Source organism: Sipha flava, unplaced genomic scaffold, assembly GCF_003268045.1.
Source record: "Sipha flava isolate LNK unplaced genomic scaffold, YSA_version1 121_pilon_pilon, whole genome shotgun sequence".
Classification (NCBI taxonomy): domain Eukaryota; kingdom Metazoa; phylum Arthropoda; class Insecta; order Hemiptera; family Aphididae; genus Sipha; species Sipha flava.
In genome coordinates, this window is record NW_020271747.1 from 1,199,625 (window position 1) to 1,224,264 (window position 24,640).

Below are 24,640 nucleotides of genomic sequence, written 5' to 3' on the forward strand. Positions count from 1 at the left end.
ATATGGAGGCAACAATGAAGTCAAAACCGAATTCTGCGGTTGATTCACTCTCTCATTGCACCAATCTTCAACCTAATATTAAAATACTTTTTTTAACGTGGTGAATAATTGAAAACATTAAAATACTTTTACAATTATTCACCACGTTACCAGTTACCTCTTTCACTCCGGAAAGAACATTTTCTGCACTTAATCGTTTAAAAAATTATTTAAGAAGCACCATGTTAGAAAACCTACTGAATGGGTTAGCTATGGCTAATATAAATAAAAAAGAGCAATTCAATGAAAGTGAAATAATAACTGAATTTTCCAGAAATTCGCCTAAGAAGATGCAGCTGTCAGAGTGGAGTAAGTGACTGAACACTGAAACCAAAATTATTATTATTATAAATTATATAATAATAAATATTTTTAAAACTATACTAAATGCTTGAATTAAATTAAAAACTTGGTGGTAGATGGTGACAAACGAATTTCATGAAGTATAGAGACGTATGTACTTTTTCATTATTCCACTACATTTTAAAATTAAGATTAAATAATACAATTTTATTAATTTATATTATAATAAATTTCATTAATTTTATTAATATTAATAATAATAATAATAATAATTTAATAATATTATTTTATTCAATAATTTTAATTAATTTTACATTAATTTAACATCAACATACGAATATAATCCGGGTGATTCATTACGAAGCAACTGGTTTACCGCCGAACAAGTGCGAATGATACAGTAACATTGTACACATCTGAGTATTACAGTTACATTATAGCATTACATTACACCTAAATGCTCCGGTGTGTACCCGGCTTAAGGTTGTGGTTCTTAACCGGTTTGAATATTGATGTGCAATTTAGGTTAGGAAAAAACCGTCGAAGTCAGGTTTTTATTTATTGACTATACCGTTTTAAACATCTTATATATTGCACCCCTAGAATACAAACGGTATAACTCAAAAAAATATCGATTTTGAGTTGGTGCCACTGTTGAAACTGCGGGATAAATATTTATTATTTGCGCTCATATCTTTTTTCTATCTTATTTCGTAATTGATTCGAAGTAAAATATGATAAAAATATAAAATATACTTGCTTAATAGTAAAGTTGATTTATTTATTTATTTTTTTTTTTGTAGTGTTGAGTATTAGGGAATTCTTAAACTCCTATAAAAATAGAAAACAATGATTTATGACAACTAAGTAAAAAGTCAAAATATCCAAAAAATGATATATTGTCAGACGGTTTGTGAAAATTCTTAAATCTTTAATAGCATTTTCTCAGTTATTACTATTATTATATACTGAGTTATACTGTTTCTATTCTATAGGTGCGATATATTATCATTGATTATAAATAGAGGACTTTTGAAAATAAGATAAGGAGAAGAATATGTGGCCCAATCAGGGATCCGAGGACCAGCCAATGGCGCAGGAAGTTCAACCAAGAATTAAATATAGTTACAGTTAATGAATTCATAAAGAGTCAAAGGATAAAATGGCTAGGACATGTTATGCGGCGTAACACAGATGCATTAACCAAGGTAGCATTAATGGAAGCCGGAAGGAAGAAGGCCACGGGGTCGTCCTCGGAAATGATGGATGGATGTCGTGGAAAAAGATTTGGAAGACCTTGGAGCACAGAATTGGAGGGAGATAGTACTGGATCGAGATAAGTGGGATGATTTAGTGATGGCGGCAAAAACTCTTGGAGAGTTATGAAGGCCAGAAGAAGAAGATTATAAATAGTACTAAACTATTTATAACTAACTATTTATAATCAATGATAATTCATAACAATTTTTAATGGAATTATTGAAAAATTGGAAACGACGATTCTAATTTAAAACTGGAGACAGTTCAAACAGTATTTCTAGAATGATACAATTGTACAAAACAGACAGTATAATGTAGGGCTTAAAACCGTTCCTAATAAAGTTGGTAATCGGCTCGGCAAAAGTAAAACATTTTTTAAACCGGTAACCGGTTATCGTTTAATTTTGATATAATGGTAACCAGTAACCGTATCTGGATAAAATCAACTTCTCGGTATCTAACGGTATCAAACGGTTTAAGGTATATCTTAAATCGTGGTCTTATATATATCTATGGTCAGGACGATTATAGATAGTACTACTTACTAAGATAATACTATCTTAATCACGATTTAAAATATATTTTAACGGTTTCACGAGCCATAGAGTACCTAATATTACTCTATGATCAGAGCATGAAGACTAGAGATATTTCTAGACGTCAGTAAATTCAAATGGCTGCATGAAGGCTGATTAACGGTGTCATATATTCCTTATTAGTCACAGTTTATAAAAATCCATTATTAAATTAAATTTTAATTTTAATCGAATGAAAATTAATGTAATTCCACAGAATATGACGGTGAAGTTGGTGTAACCGCGGCGGACCAATGAAGGACGCGATCATGCGTAATTTGATAAGACGTGATAACTGATAGCGTCACCCGTACGTATCGTCCCGAGTTTTGCCCCATGTCTTGCAATCCCGGTTACTTTTCCTGCTACGTAACTTATCTCGAATGGATCCTGCTACAGCTATTCGACGTGCGTGTCTGAATATTTGATACGCCGTTACAACGACAGCTTTTGTGCGGCACATTGAACGCAACACAACCGAAATCAGTCTTTTTCCTTGCCCCGGTCCATTCGCATACCCGTTTGCTTTTGTCGTAGGGCCGCCTGTGTACGCCCACGCTGCTTTTCACCGGCCGTTGGCACCGCCGGACACACTTCGGCTATGGCTGGCAGATCAGGAGGACGTAACTTTAACAACAGATTCCATCACACCAATCACCGTGAGTACCACCATAGCTGTGTTTACTAATCTGTGCGATGAGTCTACTGCTAAATGTTGGTCGTCAGGATTTTGGCAATCGTTTAATGTTTAGTTATCTAGAAAATAGTTTTCTGGTTTCATTAAATTTGTGTGTGTAGGCTCTGCCTGCACTGCACGATAAACAAAACTTATTTTTCATGTCTCACAATCTTGATATTCATTGATCATTACCGCATCTTGTACATTGTTAGAAAAACTTTTATTATGTATCACTTATGTTTAATGAATGAAAATGTATTAACAGATAGTGGCGCCAAAATCCTTAAAATTTAGTCCAGCAATGGCACCATTGATTTACCAATTGTGAGGGGGATAGTTCTTTTTACTTAAAAAATAATGATATTAGGCTTTAATTTTGTAATGTAACTTTCACATGGTTTGACAGTCAAAATTTAGCCCAATACCTTTAAAGTGAACACATCTTACATTTTCTAAAGGTGTCGGGCCAAGGCCTGACCTCAATACAGGGTTGAGTGCCTATGTTTACACTATAGTACTTAATGTGGATATTATCACTCTGTGGAGGGTGATATGCTGATGTTGAGCATATTATATGTTAAATTTATATTAAAATTTAAAACTGAAATACAGGTATTTTGCTGATCTTTGCACCATGACTTATTTGTTATAATAGTTTTCAAATAGTATAATTTCATCTATTGATCTATAAAATAAATTTTAGGGAATATAATATAAATTCCTATCGCCTAAGTCGGCATGTGTTAGATTATCTGTAATTGTTTCAAATTTATTATCTTTAATATATTATTTTCAAGGGAACCATTTAATTTTTTTTTTTTAAGGGGTATTGATAAATAATTTGCATCTAAAGGGGACAGCTTAATAGAAGTTAAAAATCAATTGTTTATAGCCCTTGGAATATTTAAAAATGTATCAGTTTTTTAATTTTTTATGAATTAGTTGCGCTCAATTGTTCTATTCAGATTGATTTGGTTCAGATCGTTACTAAATATTAATCAATAAGTTCAATTTGATTAATTCCTTAAATATTAATAAGAAATTGAGTCACAAATTTTCGTTTTTTTTTTAACTTGTAGTAAGTGAAGTTTACATTTTTAAAAATTACTGAAAAAATATAATAAGTGTAGCTATATATAAATAGTGTATGTTCATAAATTATGATAATAAATAAAGAAATTTCTAATGAGTTAAGTGGAGAATGTGAATTTAATTGAAATTGAATTAAAGAAGATAATGTGAGATTGACTTTCCCCAGGCATTAGAAGGTTATAAGATTTTTTTACTATGCTCACTTTTTACTTTTCCATAAATAGTCTTTATTTATTATTTTTCTTTATTATTTATATATTTATTTTATTATAGAATACTTTTTTGAAAATTGTAATTCATACATATACACATTTATTATACATGGTATAAGAAAATAAATAAAATTATAAAATAAAGTCTTTATGTTATATAATAAAATATTTTTGATAACTAAAATTTTTTTTTCGGCCCTGGACCGATTCAAGTTATTGAAGTTACACTGTATATAAAATGTCACTAATAATTTAAAATGTAAATGAGATTATTGTTTATAAATTACTCTTGTTATTATTTGCAGTTCTGTTGTGGAGAGTCAATAACTTTTGTTTCATAGTATGATTATTTTTAATAATTTTTTTAATTTTAGGTAAGGAACATGATGATCGATCATCTAGACCAAGCACTAGTCAGGGAGGTGGTGGTTATCCAGATCGACATGGTTTTAATAAAAAAGTGACATTTAAAGCAAATAATCGTGGTAGTAACCATTTTCGTAAAAGCTGGGAAAATAAAACTGATTTCGTTCGTGAGCAATTGGAAATCAATGAATTTTCTAACCGAAATGGACAATCTAACAGAAGTAGTTCTGGTCGAAGGTATTTTATTATTTTTAAAATAATTTATTGAATATTAATTAAACATAATTATAAAAAAAAATAACTAGGTCTTATCCTGAAAGGAATTATGGCCGTGGTGGTCATGGTAATTTCAGAAATTCACAATGGGCTTTAAAAAAAAGTAGCACGGGATGGTATTCTGTATTTGTAAGTTCTTAATTTTTATATTGTATTTGTATTCTTGATTATAAATATTTTTGATTTTTTTAGGTACCAAATATTGACGATTGTGATGAAGTCCTGAAAATAATTCAAACCTATATTACACCTATTGTTTTTTATCCATACAATGTTAGCCATGTCTGTATTATCTTTTGCTTGTAAAATGTAACAATGATTTTATTTTACAGAAACAATATTTTGATAATGCATTAAGATTTCTTGTTGACGATTTTAAAATTGCCAAAACATTGCAAAATACCAGTTATAAAATAACACTTAGAGATGACCGAAAAGTAAATTGTGATATATTTGATAATTTAAGTGTATTGCTCATAATCTCAATTATTTTTGTTTAGTTGATTATTAAAGTTGTTCCTTACTTTCCTCCTCGTGGACCAATATCGTTTACACCTGTGTCTAATGAAGTAAAAGAAAAAATGATTGAAGCAATGGCAATTCGTTACAATTCTAGTACCAAAAGTTTAGATTTATCACGGTTTTATGCATGTTCATGTATGTATAAGTATATTTTGCATGAAGTCAATAAAAGTCTTATTAATATCCAACTCCTAATAATTGTTTTTATTTGTTTTAGTATTTACTGATAATCAATTGTTTGTACCACTAAATCGACCAGCAGTTCTTTTAGCTGCATTAAACATTGTAGCTCAGCATACCAAACATGACTTATATGGTCTTAGTCTTGAAAATAATCATATATACCTAGGAGAAGGACTCATATGGATACGTAGATTGTTTCCTGAATTAAAAGTGTTAGATTTGGCAGGCAACAAAGTAAAATATAAAGCAATTTAATTTTAATGTACCTGCATTTTGTTAAAATTAATTTTTTTTCAGTTTTATGATCTAAAAGAGCTTAAATGCCTCACAGGTTTCACTATTGAAGTTCTTAATTTGTCAAGGAATCCAGTGTTTGATATAGAAGACAAAGAACGTTACAGACTGTAAGCATATTTCTTATAAATCTTAAATTTCTGTTTACATGTTTTATTATTATTTCAGGGATGTACAACAATTATTTCCTATGCTAAATAAATTGGTAAGTGTCATATATTTTATCTTATTGCGCTTGTACATTCTAAATGTATGCAAAGAACAATAAGATAGATGTTTCTATTGTACTAGCTTAACAGTATTGTGATAATTTTTGATTTTTAATAAGATAAAGTGTCTATAATAAGTAAGAATGGGCCAATACTACTTTTTACTGATACCTGATATACCGATATATAAAACCGATAACCGATATCATAATCACAAGTAGTTTTTGCGGTATCAGTTCAAATATCGGTTTTGAAAATAAACTGATACCGATATTTCCGATATCACCAATATCGGCTGATACCAAGTATCGGTTTTAAGATCGGCCCACCCCTAATAATAAGTACACCTTACCTGATTTAAATTTTGAATTATAATCATTTATGATACTCTGTGTTAATTTAAAATTAGATGGATCTAAGTGAATAAGTTGTAACATTCTGAAAATTAGTAAATGCTTGAATTTTTAGTTGAGAAAAAATGTACATTGAAAGATATTATTACTTATTTTGTCAGTTCAATTAAATATAAACAAATATTAATAAATTCATTCATTTTTATTTTTAAACAGTTTTAAGTTGATTATTGCAATTATGTTATGTTTTAATTATTTAGTTTAATTTTTAATTTCAATTTATGTTTCAATTTGTAATTTTCTATTTCAATGCAAATTAATGTATACTGATGAATATGTTGTATCATTTTATGTGTGTTAACTGATACCGTTTATTTAATATTAAAGGTATTAAATCAAGGCTTACCTTATTTTGTGCTTCTCAACCTATTTTTGTCATAATATTATATCAAATTTAAATTAATTAAAGATAGATACTTTTTTTAAAAAATAGATAAATTGAATATTTGTCATAGTGTTCAATTTATCAATTTTTTTTATTAGCATGCTATGAATTGTATTGTTTAAGGATTATTCAGTTCATATTATTATTTTTCATAAAAAGAAGAGCATTGTAAAAAGTTCACTTAAATATTATTCCTTTAAAAAAATATTCTTTAACTACTTGTGTGTGAGACAGTTAGTTGGTACATTGCGTTAGTAATAATAAATAATCAATCACTCTACTCAATTTCCAATCATTGTTTTTTTTTTTTATTCAACTAAAAACAAATAGGATAATAAATTAATGTATTTTAAAATTTTTCAATATCTGGATTATATATATATATATATAGTACATGTTCATAAATCTTCCATCTTATTTTTACCAAGCAGCTGCATGTATTTAATTTAATTATTATTCAAATAGAATGCAATATAGTTAATATAGTTTTCTATATTAAGGTTAAAATATTCTTTGATTCCAATACTTGGATATTTTCTGCTCTAGAATCCCATAGCTTAAATTTATTTATAATTTTCCTCCTTTATTCCGGTCTTATGTTAGTAGTTTCCTTAATAACTAATTGCTTCCATATTACTACTTATATTTTACAATCTTAATATAATCTTAATACTGTCATTTTGTTTTTTTTTTGATATTGAAAAACTAATGGAAAAATAAAATAAAAGGTTAAAGGGGCTAACATACATATTTTTGTCCTTTTCCAACCTTGGAGCCAATCTCATGTTATGTTTGTATTTTTAGGCTAATAAATAGTTAATTTTTTTCTGATTCATTTTTGACAAAATTTATTAGTTGTGCACATTGGTTGAGCATCACTTCCTCTACTTGGAGTTACAATAGTTAGTATGTACTTTTAAAAAAAAAAAACATTTAAATTATTTATTCAAGTTCTGAAATAAGAAATTTAATTATTCTTGGAGTATCTATTATGTGTTTTAAGTTTCTACCTCTGTATTGCTTGAAATAAATAAAGTTCAAATATCTTTATTAAAGAAACCTTTAATAATGCATTTGATATTTATTTTGAGTGGTTTTCTAGTATGTCGGAAAATATTGTAAATTTATTTCAGGATGATTTGGAATTGCCTTCTCGATATAGTGCCATTGTGGGGACGAAATTAAAAATGCCAATTAACCTAGGTAATAGTTACCCGATTCTTGAAGGGCACAATCCTGAACAGATAAATCCAGTCACAACTCTAGTAGAATCATTCTTAACTCAATATTACAGTCTATACGATAACACAGTGTCCAGACAAATGGTTTCTGAAGCTTACCTTGAAAACGCTACATTTTCATTATCCTCTTGTTATCTGTCCACTGTGTAATGTTGAATACCTTTAATTAAAAAATTATTGGATTATGGATTGTTGTAACTTTTTTTTTATTATTTTTAGTTCTAAAGGTAGTTTAACACAGTATGTGCCTGAATGCCGGAACTTTCTAAAATTTGAAAAACACAGATCAGGGAGAAATCGTCATCTGCACAAAGGCAGAAAGAATATTGTTAACTTTTTAGAAAAGTTACCCAAAACCAAACATGACCTTGGGTCATTCATAGTCGATGTACCATTAGCAAATGTAAGTTCAGAGATTTTGGTTTTATTTAAATTTTGTCAATAATTTAAATTATTTTCTCTTTTAAAGCCTGTAATGGTTCAGATTGTATTAAATGGTGTCTTTGCTGAAGACTTCAAAGAAACAAATCAAAGGCAGGTTTTCCGATCGTTTTGTAGGACATTCAGCATAGTGCCTATTGGAAGTGGTTGGAGTATAGTGAGCGATATGCTTTTTGTAACAGTGGTCAATGATGAGTTATTAAAAGTAAGTGAATTGGTATTTTAATGAATTGCAATAGAAAGTAATTTTAAAATAATTTTTGATTTATAGGAATCTTCAAAACGGTTTTATGTTTTTAAACAAAAATCAGTATCATCAAAAAATAATAATTCCAATAATAGTGGCAACAATAATGTTACAATATTTATGGAAGATAATGACGAAATGCTTGGAATGGAATCATTATCCTACGTGGCATCTCCTACACCTAACTATCCTCTGCCACCATATCAGCAAAATACATTTTCGTCTTATCAGCTTTCTTCAATGAATCTACAGCAACAACAGCAGCAGCTTCCACCACTTTATCAAAGTAGTTTACATACCTCTGCCATGCTTAATCAATCAATTTCCAACTTCCAGCAGTCGAATCAACAAATATCCTTTCAGCAGCAGAATCATTCTGTAGCAGTACCATCACCATCAGTAAACTTTCAATCCAATCCACAACAGTCAAACATGGCATTTCCTATGTCCAATTCTACATCATCAGGATCTCCTTCTGTGGTGCCAGTTAATCAACAGGCAAAAGAAGTTCTTTTGAATTTAAATAATGATGCTAACTCAAACCTTGATACAAAATTAAGCATGATAAAGAGTTTTTCAGATGAATCTGGAATGAATGACGAATGGGCCAAAAAGTAAGACTTTTTTTTTTTAAATTTTACTAAATATTACTGTTGAAAACCAATCTTAAACTTGATTTGAAAAATAAGATCTCGAATAGGACTTCCAATATTTTTTCTAAATTTGATATTTATATAAACTAATTTAATTCATTTGATTCCCTATAGATGCTTGGAAGAAAATAATTGGGACTATGCCAAAGCTGCTTTGTGTTTTTCAAAACTAAAACCCAATATTCCACCCGCTGCTTTTATACGCTGATAAGTGTGTGGTTATGAATTTAACATAACAGAATGACAATTATTGTAATTTTCATACTGTGGACTATTTTTTATTTTTATTTATATTGTTAAATATTAATCTGTATCATTATTTTGGTTTTTAGTTCTTTTTAATACATTTAACTTAATTGAAAAAAAAAATGTAAGAACTTACTACGTTGGACAACTAATACCATTTAATTTTTTTTTTTAATTTTTTTGATTATCTTATTTTCTTAATTTTCTTTAGATATTCAAGAGTTATGAAAAGAAATTCTTAGTCTGTTGTTGCGGACTTATATAAATGTAGGTCCTTAACATTATGGGGGAGAGCCACATTCTAAACCTTAGAATAACTGAAATATTATACACCAGTGTATACTTTAACTAATTTACTGAGTGACATAATTGTTGCCTAGAAGATGATATCTTTAATTACTGGGCGATAACAATGTTTTAAATATTTTTAATTATTTTATCATTTTGTTTGACGATTTGTAGTTAAAACATTTATTATGTTGATTATCAGAATATCTATAATGGAAAACCTATAAAAACCATACAATATTATATTATTTATACCATTACGAGTTTGGATGGTATTAGAGTTTCTTAAGTTTGAAAAACTTTCTAACACTGATTTTTTTATTTCTTATAAGTTTTTCATAGTTTGTTGATATTAATTATATGGCTGGAAATTTTTTTTTTTGTTCAAAGAAAATTCCTTAAAAGAATCACTGTTATACACAGATAGCTATAGTAGAAGAGAAGTCTTCACCAAGAATATATGTGAATGATATTCATCAGGGAAATTATCTTTCACATAATTACTTTTATTTTATATTATAATTATAAAGGGGTACAAATAGCACAGGACGAGTTGTCATCAATGGATTTTAAGGGCAGGTGATAAATAGTTATGTCATACACATAAATTGGTCAACCGAATATAATCTGAGGTTGAGCTTTCAACCAAAAGTAATCGGTATACTAAAAGTAATAAATGACATAATCTAAATGTTAATCCAGTCTTGAGAAAATGAATAACAAGGAGTTTATACGAGATCGAGGTATGGAACAGACCCATTCAGATGTGTTTTAGTACAGTTATAGCGAGCACCTTCACGCCACTTTTATGAAATAATTATTTGGACTGAAAGTATTTTTGAGTTAAAATGTTTTTAACTTAGTAAATTTCATAAAACACAACAAAATTTAACTAAGGTTGAGTTTATATTTTAATAATATTATTCCACCTTACAACTTCTATTTTGTTGAACTGACGACACGCAACACAATACTACAAAAAAATAAGTGAATTATAATAAATTAAATTGTTGTATTCAAATAATTGTATTGATTAATATTATTAAGTTATAATTAGTGTTGTGGAGACAATGAGTAAATATTTACAAGCACAACAGAACGGTAAAAGGACGTTTCTTCCTCGTCTATTAGATAGGACATTTGGACTTCAGGAGTTGTATAAATTTATTTATACCTATCCATAGGACGTTTGGTCCCCGGTTATTTACTAAACCCCTCTTGACTGAAGTAAGGTAATTGGTAAATTTCCTACCATCCAAACAAATCTTGAATCAACTAGTAGCGAAATTAATATATATGAATATATTTCTAAAGTACATATGTATTTATAACTCGTATTATACTTATATGGTATTACCTATATAGTAATTATGACTGACCAAGTTGTGTTTTATTTTATTTCTAATGTAATTTTAAATGAAAAAGTGACTAATTTATGTAAAAAAAAAAAGCGAAAGGATTTATTTTATTGTTTTTTCTAAAATAGATTAATAAATTGTATTTAAAAAATTTAAAATTGTAATATTTTAAAAGCTGATTTTTTTTTAAACAATACATCTGTCCCAAGTTATAATATGTATAGTTCAATATGATTTTTTTTATATAAAACAATAGCTGTCCCAAGGTTGCAAAAATCAAGGGTAACTTGGAACAAGCATATTTTTTTTAAAAAAAAATGAGAAGGGGGAATCTAAAAAAAAATCAACAAATGAGTCTTACAGTCTATAAACCAAGATCAGAATTTTTGGTTCCTACCTTTATCATTATATTTTGAAAACTTATCAAACAGCATTCATCTGAATTGTAAAAGGGTCACAAGTAACCCCATTTTACAGTAAATATAATTTATTTTTATTTAGTAGGTAATATTTTTAAATTATGTAGATTGAAAAATCCTTCAACATTTAACCAGTAGTACAGGAAACCAGAGTGTAGAATTCTGTGGACATGATTCAAAAAGATACACTTAAGTACATTCATGGGCGCAACTAAAGCCCAAATATTAGGGATGCTGAAATTGCTGAAAATAAAATTGAATGGTATTTCACTGTAATTACTATAGATTCATAGATATATAAAAAAAAAAAAAAAAAGAATACTACATTTAAACTTAGAGGTGCTAAAAACCCTGTTGCGACTATGAATATATTGCTTTTGAATGTACCTAGATTAATTGTGGAATAGAATTAGAGTTTGAATGTTACATTATTATACAAAACACCTATAATTTATATTTTGTGATATAAATAATGAACAGTATAATAATTTTAATTAAATCTTGAAAATCATCTTTGAAATGCTTTATAACCAGGGCTCAAAATTTATAGCTCTAAAAAAAGTAGTTATAAGCGCTATAATATGCTCTTAAAAATATTCATAAAGGTAAGTGCTTAAATATACAATACAAGTACAAAAATATACGAATCGAATATCCAATTGCGTCGTTATATGATACATATAAATATGCATGTAATTTAAACCAAAAGAAGAATTAGTTGGCTAACATGAATTAATTACAAATATGAAAATTAATAATACTATAATTACTTTTTATTTTTAAGAAAAAATATTTTTAATGTTATGGAACTGAAAAAAACTTTTTAAAAAAATTTCTGCATTTGCATTTGCATGATTTTATTGAGCTATTAAATTTATTGCTAAGTAACCCTGAAATTATTTACATGGCATTATGAAAAACCTAATGGGAACATTTTGAAAGAAAATTTCAAATTTTAAGCTATTTATTTTACTTATATTTTATTTTATCTTGTATATTTATACCTAGAAATAATTTATCATAATTATTATGTTTAGCTTAGTATAATATACTAGCAACATTAAACTGTTTTTTTTTTTTTATTATTTATTAGCTATTAGTATAAAACTATGATAGCTCAATATTTATACATTATACAACATAATACATTACATTTTTATATTATATAACAAAGCCAGCATCCAATATGAAGGAAATTACTAATTTAATAACAGTAGTGGATTTTGTGTTTAGTATGGAGTAGATATTAAAGGGGATATTAAGAGTTTTAAATATGTTAACTAGAATAATGCGTCTAGTTTGAAGAGTAGGGCAGTCGAATAGAATATGGGATAAATCGCAGATACATTCATTTATGTGAAGTGTGCAGAATGGAGAATCATTAAGGCCAAGTTTGAAGGAGTGGATGGGTAGGTGATGACCTATACTTAACCTATTAAATTGTACAATATATGGTCTATATAAGTGTAAGTTGTTAAACCATGTTTTTTTTTTAGGATATTAGGTGTAATATTTCTGTAACTTGAGGCGAATTCTGCAGGTAGGTTGTTCCAGAGAGAGAGAGCCACGTATTGATGTAATGTTGTTTTAACAGAGGTGTGAAGTCCGAATGTGGGAGTTGAGAAAAAGAAGGATAAATGAGATTGGATGAAGATTTAGCGAGATGATCTACAACTTCATTACCATGTATATCTGTGTGACTAGGAACCCAAAGAAAGTTGATGTTACAGTTTTTTTGATTTAAGGTAAAAATAAGGAACTTGATGCGAATTATAAGTGGAGACAAATGAGAGTCAAATGGGTTTGAATTTAAGGCTTGAAGGCTTGACATAGAATCTGAGACAATTAAGTAATTTTTTGTGGAAAAACTTTGAATTAATTTTAAGGCTTCAGTGATGGCATAGTACTCAGCTGTAAAGGAAGAAGACGTAGGAGGAAGGTTACTGGTAAAAGAGAGTTGTAGATCGGGAATGGAGCCTGAGCGACGAAAATTTCTAAAACATTGGGTTTTGTTTTTAATAGCTTCAGAACAGTCAGAATTCCACTAAGGAGGGGAGGGTGGATAAGGGTTAGTATTTAATCTTTTCTTCGGAATTGTAGAATCAGCGGAGATGTTAATGATACTAGTAAAGGTAAAATAGGAGAAAATTTGAGAGGTAGAATTTGTCAGTGAAGAAATAGAATTATTAATTTGGAGAGAAAACGATGACCAATTAGCTTTATTGAAATTGAAAGGTAAGTGAATTGGAGATGGAAAATCCAAGACGGGACTAGATGGCACAGTATCGATGGACCTGTTGAAATTAGCTGATATGATAATGGGGATATGGTTGCTACCGTGAGGATCATTGAGGACTTGCCAAAATAGATACCAAATGATATTAGGGGAGCAAAAAGATAAGTCAATAGCCGAGTTGGTTGTGTTGGGACGACCTACATATATAGGACTACCATTGTTGAGAGAACAAAGTCCTAATGAGTTGTTGCAATCATAGATTTGAGAACCACGGCGGGAAACAAACTCAGAGCCCTAAGCGGGATGAAATGCATTAAAATCGCCGCCAAGTAGCGTATTATATGATATAAGGTTGAAAAGTTCACGCCGTAAATTGGAAGGAACATTGGAATTACTGGGGATGTAACAGGACCAAAATTTTAAAGGAGGATGGGAGTTGACTAGATGCACTTCGATACCTATGATGTCAATTTTATGGTGAGTAAAACTATTTCTGGTAGCGACATCTAAAGGAATTTGTTTGTATTTGAGAGAGATATGAACAGCTATAGCTACACCAACATAGCCATCATAGCTATCGGATATATAGGTTTTGAACTGCGGAATTGTAAGAGGACGTGAAGGTAAGAGCCAGGTTTCAGAGAAAAGTGCGATTGAACATTTGTGATCGGATAGAAGGTGTTGTAGGGATGGGAGACGTGTAGGCAGACTTCTCACATTCCACTGAATAATGTTAGTACACTTTTTGAGTATATTCAGATTATTATTTTTTTTTAAAAATACCATGATAATTTTATTAAATTATATTTACTTTGTTATTGTTATAAGTGTTAGTTTAGGAGTCAAATATAATTAGTGATTACTATGACTGTGGTGAAGACATTTAGAGTATAATACAAGACTAATCAGAAGTGACATTAGAAACAGGAATATTAAGAAGTGAATTTAGAGAAGATTCAATTAGGGATTAAAGAGAATCGGGAGAGAAAGGGAAAATAGAAAGGGGGAATTTATAAGAGATTTAGATAGCTTAAGAAAAAAAGAATAGACTCAAGATAGATCAATAGAGTTATTTTCTACAGTAAGGCTTTGATTAGAGAAATTGGTTAAACAACTACTGTTTGGGGAAGAAAAATGAGGTTAGACTGGTAAATTTAATTTGTCTTTATTAATCGGGGAGCGAGATTTTTGTTGTCTTCCTGAAATTGAAATAATGGTAATAATCATATAAGCTGGGGAAATTTTCTTCCTCTAGGGCGATATTTCAGAAATTTGAAGCTGGTTCTTAACAACATCGGAAAAAGAAAAAGCAGCAGTATAACAATTATTTTTTTTAAAAATTAAGGCATCTTTATAGGAAATATTTTCGGTGGCCATCATGTGTTTGATTTCTTTTTGAGTGGACCATTCTCGGCAATTACGATCAGTGGCTAAGTGAGATTGCTTGCAGAAGAGACATACAGGATCAGTGGCTTGAGCACGTGGGCACGAATCAATCAAGTGATTGTTTTCACCGCAGTAACTACATCTGGGACCGCTACAATATTTTTGCGTATGTCCGAACGTAAACAGCGATTACATTGAACGGGAAACCGGACACTGGGTTTGACATCAAAAATCATGTTAAATACGGAGATTAAGGATGGTATTTTTGAGGCGACGAATTTAAGTTCAACTATACGGGTTTGAATGATTTTATCATCTTTTTTAATACTGATGTGTTTGAATGCATCAATCTTGTCTGAGGATCAGACGCCTTCCAAAAATTCAGCTTCTGAGACTGTAGTGTCTAATTTTAGTATTCCATAAGAAAAGATTAGCGTAGATGGTATAATTGCATTATAATAATTATCTTTTAAGATGTTTGAATTTAAGCAGCAATTACCATTAAAAATTGTGTCGAAGGAAATTTTGATTTTTTTTGAACCCGCAGGCTTAATGTTGGTAATTCCTGAGAAGTTGATAGAAAAAAATTTAGCGGCTTTAATGGGATGCCAGTTTCCTAAATTAATATTAGCGTCCATACTTTCAACAAGAATAGTTACAGGCCCAGTAAAATCTGGCGAAAACGACGTTTGTAATATGTTGATATGTTTGTTAGTGTTGAAGATATCGCTATTGGTAAGGAAAGTAGATAGAAAGTATTATTTAGCGAAGAAGACGTAGAACCAGTATCGAGCTCATTAGGACGATCATTAACGTTCACATCCATATCGATAGCCATAGACCCAGCAAACGTAATTGTAGTTTGTGTAGATAAGGAGCTATAATTAAATTCGGAGCTGGATATATCTAGAATCGGCGGGTTTTCCATAATTTGTTGTAAACTTGGACTGGACAAGAAGAATTTTTTATTGGCTTACCGTTTTTACCGACTAACTGGTAACCGGGTCCAGCAATATTTTTGATATGTTGATTTCCGTGTTTATTTGAACTACTATTCCGGCCAGCACGATTTGTGCTGCCCGAAGACGACGACATAATTGACGCACGAACTAAGATAAGGAGCGATAATACTGAGCGAGATAAACTAGCAAAAACGACACCATTAAAACACGTCTGTACGCTGAGACTGCGAGAAAACGAATCATGATTTATACTGTTATGTACGAGTATATTTACGTTAAAAAAAAAATTAAGTGCATGTTTTTTAAGCATATTTGTATTTTTTTAAGCGCATAGGTGCATGAATATTGAGTACTTTTTAAGTGCATTAAGTTCCGAGGCCTAATAATAATATAATACATACTACTATGTAATTTAATATTCATCAGTTATTATTTATTGAAACTTATGAAAATATTTCATATCTAATTAAAAAACTGCAAAAATATGTAACCAAATTTGATAGCATCATCATAAGATATATATTGGTATCACACATTTTCAAAGCACACGGTTTGGTAAAATACACGTCACGGTGTAGTATGAACCCGGCTTAACGGTTATGATAGTTTTTGAAATATCCTTAAAGAAATGGTTAACGGTTACAAAAAATTTTCGACTTTTACCGGAGCCGATACCTACTTTATTAGGAACGGTTTTAACCCGTTCACTGCTGACCATAATTTGAGATATCAGTTATTACGCTGACGAAAATTGGGATGTTTTTTTCAATGACGCTACCCTACTTCAACTGGATAAACCAAGATCTAAAATTAGAATTATCAAGGTGCGACTAGCACAAAACGATTAAACAATACTTGAAGATAACGCTAATGAAAACTTATTTGTTTATCCGTAACGCTGATAAAATTATAAAGAAAAGAAAAATCATATATTGATGACGCCAATTGGCGTCATCAGCATACGGGAACAATGCTAAATGACGCCAATTAACATCATCAGCAGTGAACGGGTTAAGCCCTGGTTGTAAGCATGTTCACAAAAAGTTATCGCCCGAGTACGTTCCATAAATAATTTTTTTTTTTTTTGGTTTAGCCCGAATGCGTCCCGGTTTTTTAGTTACTCAGGATGCACAACGAGGAGTTGAACTTGCTTACACCTCAAAAATGTTTTTTTCATTTATTCAATGTTTATATTCAAATTATATTATCTCGTTTATTTAACTTACATCGAATAATTGTAGGTGAGTGTCTTAGTATTTATTTTATGATCATATAAATTACGTTGTTACTATTTATGCTGTGGTTGATGTTTAAAAACTATAATTTTTAGAAAATCTATCTTTGAAATTTGGTTATTCTTAAATGTATTAATATTTCCTTCGATGAATGCAATTTTGTTATTAGTTGCTCCTTTTTTCTTCATAGTTGTTTTTGTGGCTGCTTTGATTGCAATTTTAATGTCAATTTGATTTTTTTTTTAAATATTTCTAAGTATGAATAAATATCTGGATGTTGATGAAAAAAAAACGAATTAAACTTGGAATGGAAACTCTCACAGGCGTTTGTTGTCCTTTCAGAACTACTTGTCATTTCTGCCCACATAGAAATTAGAAATTTTGCTTCAGAAACAATATAATTTTCTGTCAAATAATCCATAAAATCTTGAAGTTTTTCATGTTTAGGCATTATAGACATAAAGTCTTTAACAAAACATTTCTCAACATCATCTTAACGAAATTTCCGTTATAACAAAAAAAAAAAATTCGGTACCTTGGAGTTCGTTGTAACGGAAACTTACGCAATCGGGCTCTTCAGTTATTGTAGTTGATAGAACCTCTGAAGCACTCGGGCTATACGATAAAAACTGCAGATGAAATTACGGACGCACTCGGGAAACCCCCTTCAAACAGGAGCGTATTTAGACTTACTTCAAATGGGGGGGGGGATGACTCGAATTTTTTCTTTAATTCAGGCTCAACATTTACAAGTAAAATTGTTGGTAATATTTAAATCAGGTGAATCCTTAATATTTGTGATTTTTTTTTTTTTATCACCTAATCCACTTACAATTAACTTTTATGTAGTTCTTCTTTAACACCTGTCTGTATTTTGAAAGTTACCCGACAAAAAACCCAATTTATTATATTCAACATTGACTGTGATGTTACCACTGATTATTGGTACTGATAAAACACAATAATATATACATCTTCGTGATTTAGTTATTTTAGCTAATTTAGGAATTAGCTGCAGTGAACCGCTCGTATTCGAACTTTGGATGTATTACCACAGAATAGAAGATGTATTACACTTGTAATACTTCGTGCCGTTTTGGGAAACACTGCGTGTCGTTGACAGATTCACCACGAAAACATGGCGCATGTGCCCGGTTTCGTCGCGATAACAAATGTGCACCGACGAACGTTTATTTTATTCAAATCTATCCGCCTCATGACATAATCTCAGTTCTTTCCAAAACCATATTTTTTTCTACTCGAATGTTTTGCTTTTGGTTCATGGCGTCGTCCGGACGACTATTCGCTCGTCGCGCGTGTTTTTAACTACAATTCGTCATCGACTCCCGGTCGTTTTCGATTGTACACTTCCCCGACTCGGCTATCTGTCATTTTCCGTAGAATCCCGCGTCCATGTGAGAAATCGTCGTGTGAACGTCATCCTACTCCCCGGAACATGGTGTCGCTGTTGACCAATATCTGGAACTGGGTTTCCGGACAAACGCAGATGCACGAATTGCCGGAAAACATATTTTTCGAAAAAGACGTATCGGCCGACAACGGTTTCTGGGTAAAAAATTTGTTGTAGACGTTTCGGGACGTTTCGGAAGTTCATACGCTAGTACACCAAATCACGTTTGTTCTTTATTTTTTAATATCCCGTAGAAATCTTTCGGATTTGACCGTACGATGTAAGAGAAAAATTGGCAAATTAAAAAAAAACCAACGCCATGCGTACTATTTATTTTTTAACTTTAAACTGTGGACCACCTGAACTTATTCCATGTAAATAGTTGAAGTAAATCGTCAAATATTTTAATTTAATTATTTGATGTTAATTATATTGACAAATTGTTTTCATAAAAATGTAGGTATAGCAAATAAACAAGAATAAGTTGTTCTGAAATCAACTTTTATAATGCTTGTTTTAGTGTATGAACTTTTGAGCTTTGATTATTACACACTTCTGAACTAACTGTACTAACCTCAGCACTTAAACATATTAACCATAATATTTGCTTCTTGCTGGTAATGTATTTAGATATCGTGCATTTTGGACCCAACTTTGGAAATCAAATATGTTAACGGTATTGTGACACATATGTTGGATACGGATAAATGTCTGATAAATGGTATTTATCATTATCAGCCAAAAACTGAAAAAGAAATTCGAAACTTTCCCTACATAGAAGTAAACAGTGCTGTCAGGATATCTCTCTACAGGAAAAAGAATTCAAATGCACAGTGGCAAGTTGCGAGTTGCTTTATATCAAAAGAAGGTTCTCGCCATCGAGGCACAAAGTATAACAATTGTGTACAGTTACAATGGAATTTCGCATCATCCTTATATTAATTAATTTTTTTAGTGTTGCACAGAATGAGTCTGTGAGAGTTCATTTTAGTAGTAATGAATCCCCTCCTCATATCAATCAGGTTAAAGAAAATGATGAAAGTCTTATGACTGTGGAAGTAATGGGCGATATGCCTAAAATGGTTGCTTTAGATCATGAATCGACAATACAGGTATAATATGATAACCTATTTGCCGTGTATTATTAAGATATTAAGCTACTTTTACTTTTATTTTTGTTATAAATTAATATTGCTCAATGTTTATGTCTTACTTGGGCATTTAAGATATTATTTAGGAATAACAGCTTTGTTGAAGAGCAAGAGTTAATTGATTATCACACCATGGAAGGAAATAAATCACAGTTATTTGTTGCCAATAAAATTATATTACCTTTAATAATTGGTGCACATTCACAGTATATTTTTGATATAAACATTAAAGGAAAGTGAGTGTTAATCTGAACATAATAACCATTTTACTTTGATTTTTGCAATATTATACCAATAGACAAAAAAGTTTAAAAAAAACATATTATAAATTTATAATAAATAAATAAATATGCCTAATCAGGAGTATTACTATAATTGTATAGTAAGTTTAGAATTAAAATTTCATCATCAGGTATATAAAAAGTCAGTAAAATCGTAACTATATTTTGAGTTACGATTTTACTGACTTATTTTGAGTTTATTGACTATATATATATCTGATGATCAATTTTTTACTTCAAAACCGCTCGTACTTTACAAATATAATAATACTCCAGACTTAGCATTTATTTACTTTTGTATTTAAACTATTTGTTTATTTATTTATATATTATAAACATATAATATAATTATTTATGTATTATTTTTGTTCCAGGTATTTAGGAAAATCCACTGAGAAGGTTATATTTATTTTCAAAGATATTACTTACAAAGTAGGAATAAATATTGATATTACTGACTCAAGAATAATTATTCCAAATAATCCTGGTATATATACCCGCAAAGAAGTTGATATGAAGTGAGTGTTATTAATTGAAAAAAGCTTGATAATTCTTAATTTATTTTCTTACAAATTTTACAGGAGGTTATTTGAACTTCTAAACGATCCTATCATTCTTGGGGTTCATAAAAATAATAGAGTACAGTTTCCAGCTGTTAAAATAGGAAATTGGAATATTCCATCTCAACTAACAAAATGTTTCTGGACAGAAGATGGAAAATTTAATACGTAATGAAAATTATAATTTTAAACTAACCTTACTGAAAATTACTTTTTTATACTTACTATTTTAAAATTACTCATTTATTTTCTTATATAAATATATTTTGAAATAATAAAAACTACCAGTGTTGAATTTTTTATCATTAATTTCTTAAAAAATGTGTAACTTGAAAATTATTTTGTTATTCTAGAAATTTATCTGAAATTAAAACAAAAATTGCTACATTGTATCCTGCTGTTTTTGAAACTCTTACCTACCACAATTACAAAGCAAAATTTCATAGCCTTTTATTCATTGAAGAAATTGAAGTAAATATTGAATGTATTATTATAATTATATGTAAACAAGTTGAAATATTTTTGTTATTTGTTGACTATATTGATTTGTTAACTATGCTACTCAGGCAGTTAATTCTCAGATAAATTACTGCTTGAAAATTAAGTGGCGAATTATGCTTTGTTTTGTCTTCAAACATATTAATTGATAACTGAATGTCTTCTGTAATTGATAATGTACAAAAAGATTTAATTCCAAAACCTAGCATAATTTAAAACTTTTTTGTTTCTTAGTTCATTTATTGTCATAAAAATCATACTATATATTAACTAAAAATTATGTTAATAACACTTATAAAATTTTAATTTTTGGACATTTTTTTTTCAAATTGTTATTTTAAATATCTACTTTTTACTGTAAAATTATGAAATTGCTTTAAAATGTTAAATTCATCTAGGTTTTTCGTTGCCTCCAAAAATATTCTAAAGAAAGAATTCATTTTGATCATGTTGGGGAATATTTGGTTTTAAAAATACCAGACCTTTCTGAGCAACGTCCTTCATTAATTCCTGGTGATCGAATTTCAGTTACAGATCCACCAAACTGCACTAAAAGATTAGGTAAATCAATTTTATTATTTTATTTGCAATTTGTAATTATATAAAATCACCTAGTAAAAGTTGTTATATAGTGGGATTATAGTTTAGTTTGTTTACCATAACTTATAAACATTTAGAAACATCAAAAATCAGTAAGAATATCAGTAATAGTTATTGCTAATTTTTAACCAGGTGAATCTGGACAATATGAAGGTATTATTCATAGGGTTTTGGCAGACGAAATATGGTTGAAGTTTGATCCAGAATTTCATTCAATCTGTGGCCATTGGGATTACAGTGTAAACTTCTTTAATTCTAGAACTGTTACTCGTAAACAGCATGAAGTCATCGACAAGTTATGGGAAAAGAAAAGATTAGGGGAATCATTTTTGTTCCCGTACCGGGATTGTATGGAATATCAGCCCTCAAAATTGGAAATCACAAGCCTTAATGAGATCAATACAAATCCTAATTTTAATGATAATTTAGACATGAAAACCGATTCTCTATTACCTTCACCAAAAGTTGTACAAAATATCAGATGGTTTAATGAAAAGTTGAATTCCGAACAAAAATCTGCAGTTATTAATATTCTGAAAGGTGAAGGAAGACCAATGCCATATATTATTTATGGACCACCTGGTACTGGGAAAACTATTACATTAACAGAAGCTATCATTCAAGTATACAAACAATTCCCCAAAAGCAAGTAAGTATTCAATTAAAACTTTAAATATACGTAGTTACCTATTACTCTTGTTAACACCAGTATCTATTATATCTTTTGTGTTGGATAAGTATGAACACTTATGTAGTACTCTTATGCACAACTTGTGAGTGTTAAAATTTAAAAGATAAATCCTTACTAATACTCGCAATTACTACAATCTCATGTCTTTCTGGGACTTAATTAGAAACCTTTTTTCTTTTTTTTTTTTTTTTTCCATACATTTAAGATTATCTAAATTTTATTAGATTGTTGATATGTGCTCCTACAAATGCTGCTGTTGACATATTGCTGAGTAAATTAGTTAATTCGGGTTTATTCAATCCCTCTATATTGAAACGATTAGTTGGTTATAATCATTTTATCAGTAATGCATATGATATGGATTTTGATGAGTATTGTGCGTTACCTGAACTCGAATCTTCAGTCCAATATCAAGAAACAGGTAAAAGAGATTAATTGAATATTTCTTAAATTAAATTAATATTTATTAAAAATGATAACTTAAAATATTTTTAAAGTATACATATTTTACAGATTCAAAGTTAATAAGGAAAAGGGATATTCTTAAACTACGCATAGTTCTCACTACAGAAGGCTCATCTGGTATACTTTATATGATGGGTCTTAAAAGTGGAACCTTTACTCACATATTTATTGATGAAGCTGGACAATCAATGGAACCAGAAATATTATTACCTCTTTGTATATTTCTTGGCTATTTAATTTAATTCACTAATTATATGCTTTTTTTAAATGGTTTACAGCATTTCTGGATCCTAGTCGTGATGGACAAGTTGTGTTGGCTGGAGATCCAAAGCAGTTAGGACCTGTTCTTATGTCAAATATATCAAAGTTCTCTGGTTTGAATCAGTCCATGTTATTGCGATTTATCAACTATCCATCTTACCTGAGAGATCTTAATATGTTTCCAGAACATAACGGTTATAACCCTAAAGTCATTACACATTTGGTTAAAAATTATCGATCTGTACCAGAAATTTTACATAATTACAGTAAACTATTTTATAAATCATTACTTGTGGCAACTGTAAGCAATATAATTAATTCCATATTTATATCTAAGTGCAAAAAAAATTACTGTCATTTTAACTTTTACTAACTGTAGAAAGTAGAAGATAATACACCAGAGAGAATATTATTAAACAATTTAAATGAAAATGTTCACTGGGAAATTGGTTGTAAGGGACCAGTTATTGTGCATGGTATTATTGGAGAAAACCATCAAGAGCCCCATAGTCCTTCATGGTTTAATCCCCATGAAGCTTTCCAAGTATTATTGTATGTTACACGGTTAATGAAAGCAGGAATATCAGCTGATGACATAGGCATTATCACTCCTTATAGTAGTCAGGTAAATACAATTTTACTAAAGTATTAAATTATATAATTTATCTATGTATAATTTAATGTATTATTTGTTTCATTCCTTAGATTGCTAAAATTAGTGAGTTATTGAAAATGTATCATCCATCTGTTAAATTACCCAAAGTGGGTTCTGTTGAAATGTTCCAAGGTCAAGAAAAAATGGTCATTTTGATATCTATGGTCAGGAATCAATCATTGATAGGAAATAATGTTGATGAAAAATTTAAACTCGGCTTTCTTATGGCAAAAGAACGCACCAATGTTGCAATTTCTAGAGCAAAAGCATTACTTATTATTATCGGTAATCCATTCATAATGCAAAAGAATACAAAATGGAACTACATTCTGCAGCGAGCAATAAGGGAGGAAAACTATATTGGATGTACTATTCCAGAAGTTAATGCTGATTCCTAATACTAATATTGTTATTTATTTTTAAGTTTTAAATAAATATTTTTTTTAATGTTAAACTATTCTCAACTATGACAAATGTTTCATTATTAATGAATATATATTTTCACAGCCAATGGTGATAATTATTATTATTTTTTATTACAAAATTA

The 24,640-nt window shown here is 29.6% G+C and overlaps 2 protein-coding genes across 4 annotated transcripts; both read left to right on the forward strand.

The window, feature by feature from the left end:
• The first annotated feature begins 1,208 nt into the window (after positions 1–1,208).
• On the forward strand, positions 1,209–9,709 carry LOC112694011 (nuclear RNA export factor 1-like). 2 transcript variants are annotated; one of them, XM_025569329.1, is made up of 16 exons: positions 1,209–1,251; positions 1,338–2,300; positions 2,395–2,836; positions 4,535–4,763; positions 4,832–4,931; positions 4,995–5,075; positions 5,135–5,239; positions 5,303–5,459; positions 5,542–5,741; positions 5,805–5,911; positions 5,970–6,006; positions 7,942–8,195; positions 8,269–8,452; positions 8,519–8,695; positions 8,762–9,351; positions 9,505–9,709. In XM_025569329.1, the coding sequence occupies exons 3-16, from the start codon at positions 2,779–2,781 to the stop codon at positions 9,596–9,598; spliced, it is 2,373 nt and encodes a 790-aa protein (XP_025425114.1). In that variant the 5' UTR covers positions 1,209–1,251; positions 1,338–2,300; positions 2,395–2,778; the 3' UTR covers positions 9,599–9,709. The 2 variants fall into 2 exon arrangements, with proteins under 2 accessions (XP_025425114.1, XP_025425113.1); XM_025569328.1 differs by having other exon boundaries at positions 1,338–2,836.
• An 8,826-nt stretch (positions 9,710–18,535) lies between these two features.
• LOC112693964 (probable RNA helicase armi) lies at positions 18,536–24,547 on the forward strand. 2 transcript variants are annotated; one of them, XM_025569258.1, is made up of 15 exons: positions 18,558–19,090; positions 19,562–19,821; positions 19,887–20,043; positions 20,158–20,318; positions 20,738–20,881; positions 20,945–21,091; positions 21,277–21,394; positions 21,820–21,982; positions 22,154–22,670; positions 22,937–23,133; positions 23,226–23,393; positions 23,456–23,551; positions 23,624–23,739; positions 23,818–24,063; positions 24,144–24,547. In XM_025569258.1, the coding sequence occupies exons 1-15, from the start codon at positions 18,977–18,979 to the stop codon at positions 24,489–24,491; spliced, it is 2,952 nt and encodes a 983-aa protein (XP_025425043.1). In that variant the 5' UTR covers positions 18,558–18,976; the 3' UTR covers positions 24,492–24,547. The 2 variants fall into 2 exon arrangements, with proteins under 2 accessions (XP_025425042.1, XP_025425043.1); XM_025569257.1 differs by having other exon boundaries at positions 18,536–19,090; positions 23,456–23,739.
• Positions 24,548–24,640: the final 93 nt, after the last annotated feature.

What these genes read in the sequence shown, in the direction of transcription:
- LOC112693964 (XM_025569257.1), top strand. Translation starts at nt 18,977, where the DNA reads ATGGTGTCGCTGTTGACCAATATCTGGAACTGGGTTTCCGGACAAACG. An exon ending in TATTCATTGAAGAAATTGAA is followed by an intron (nt 21,395 to 21,819) that starts GTAAATATTGAA and finishes AAATTCATCTAG; the next exon opens with GTTTTTCGTTGCCTCCAAAA. An exon ending in AAACTGCACTAAAAGATTAG is followed by an intron (nt 21,983 to 22,153) that starts GTAAATCAATTT and finishes ATTTTTAACCAG; the next exon opens with GTGAATCTGGACAATATGAA.
- LOC112694011 (XM_025569328.1), top strand. Translation starts at nt 2,779, where the DNA reads ATGGCTGGCAGATCAGGAGGACGTAACTTTAACAACAGATTCCATCAC. An exon ending in TTGTTTTTTATCCATACAAT is followed by an intron (nt 5,076 to 5,134) that starts GTTAGCCATGTC and finishes TTTATTTTACAG; the next exon opens with AAACAATATTTTGATAATGC. An exon ending in TCGATGTACCATTAGCAAAT is followed by an intron (nt 8,453 to 8,518) that starts GTAAGTTCAGAG and finishes TCTCTTTTAAAG; the next exon opens with CCTGTAATGGTTCAGATTGT.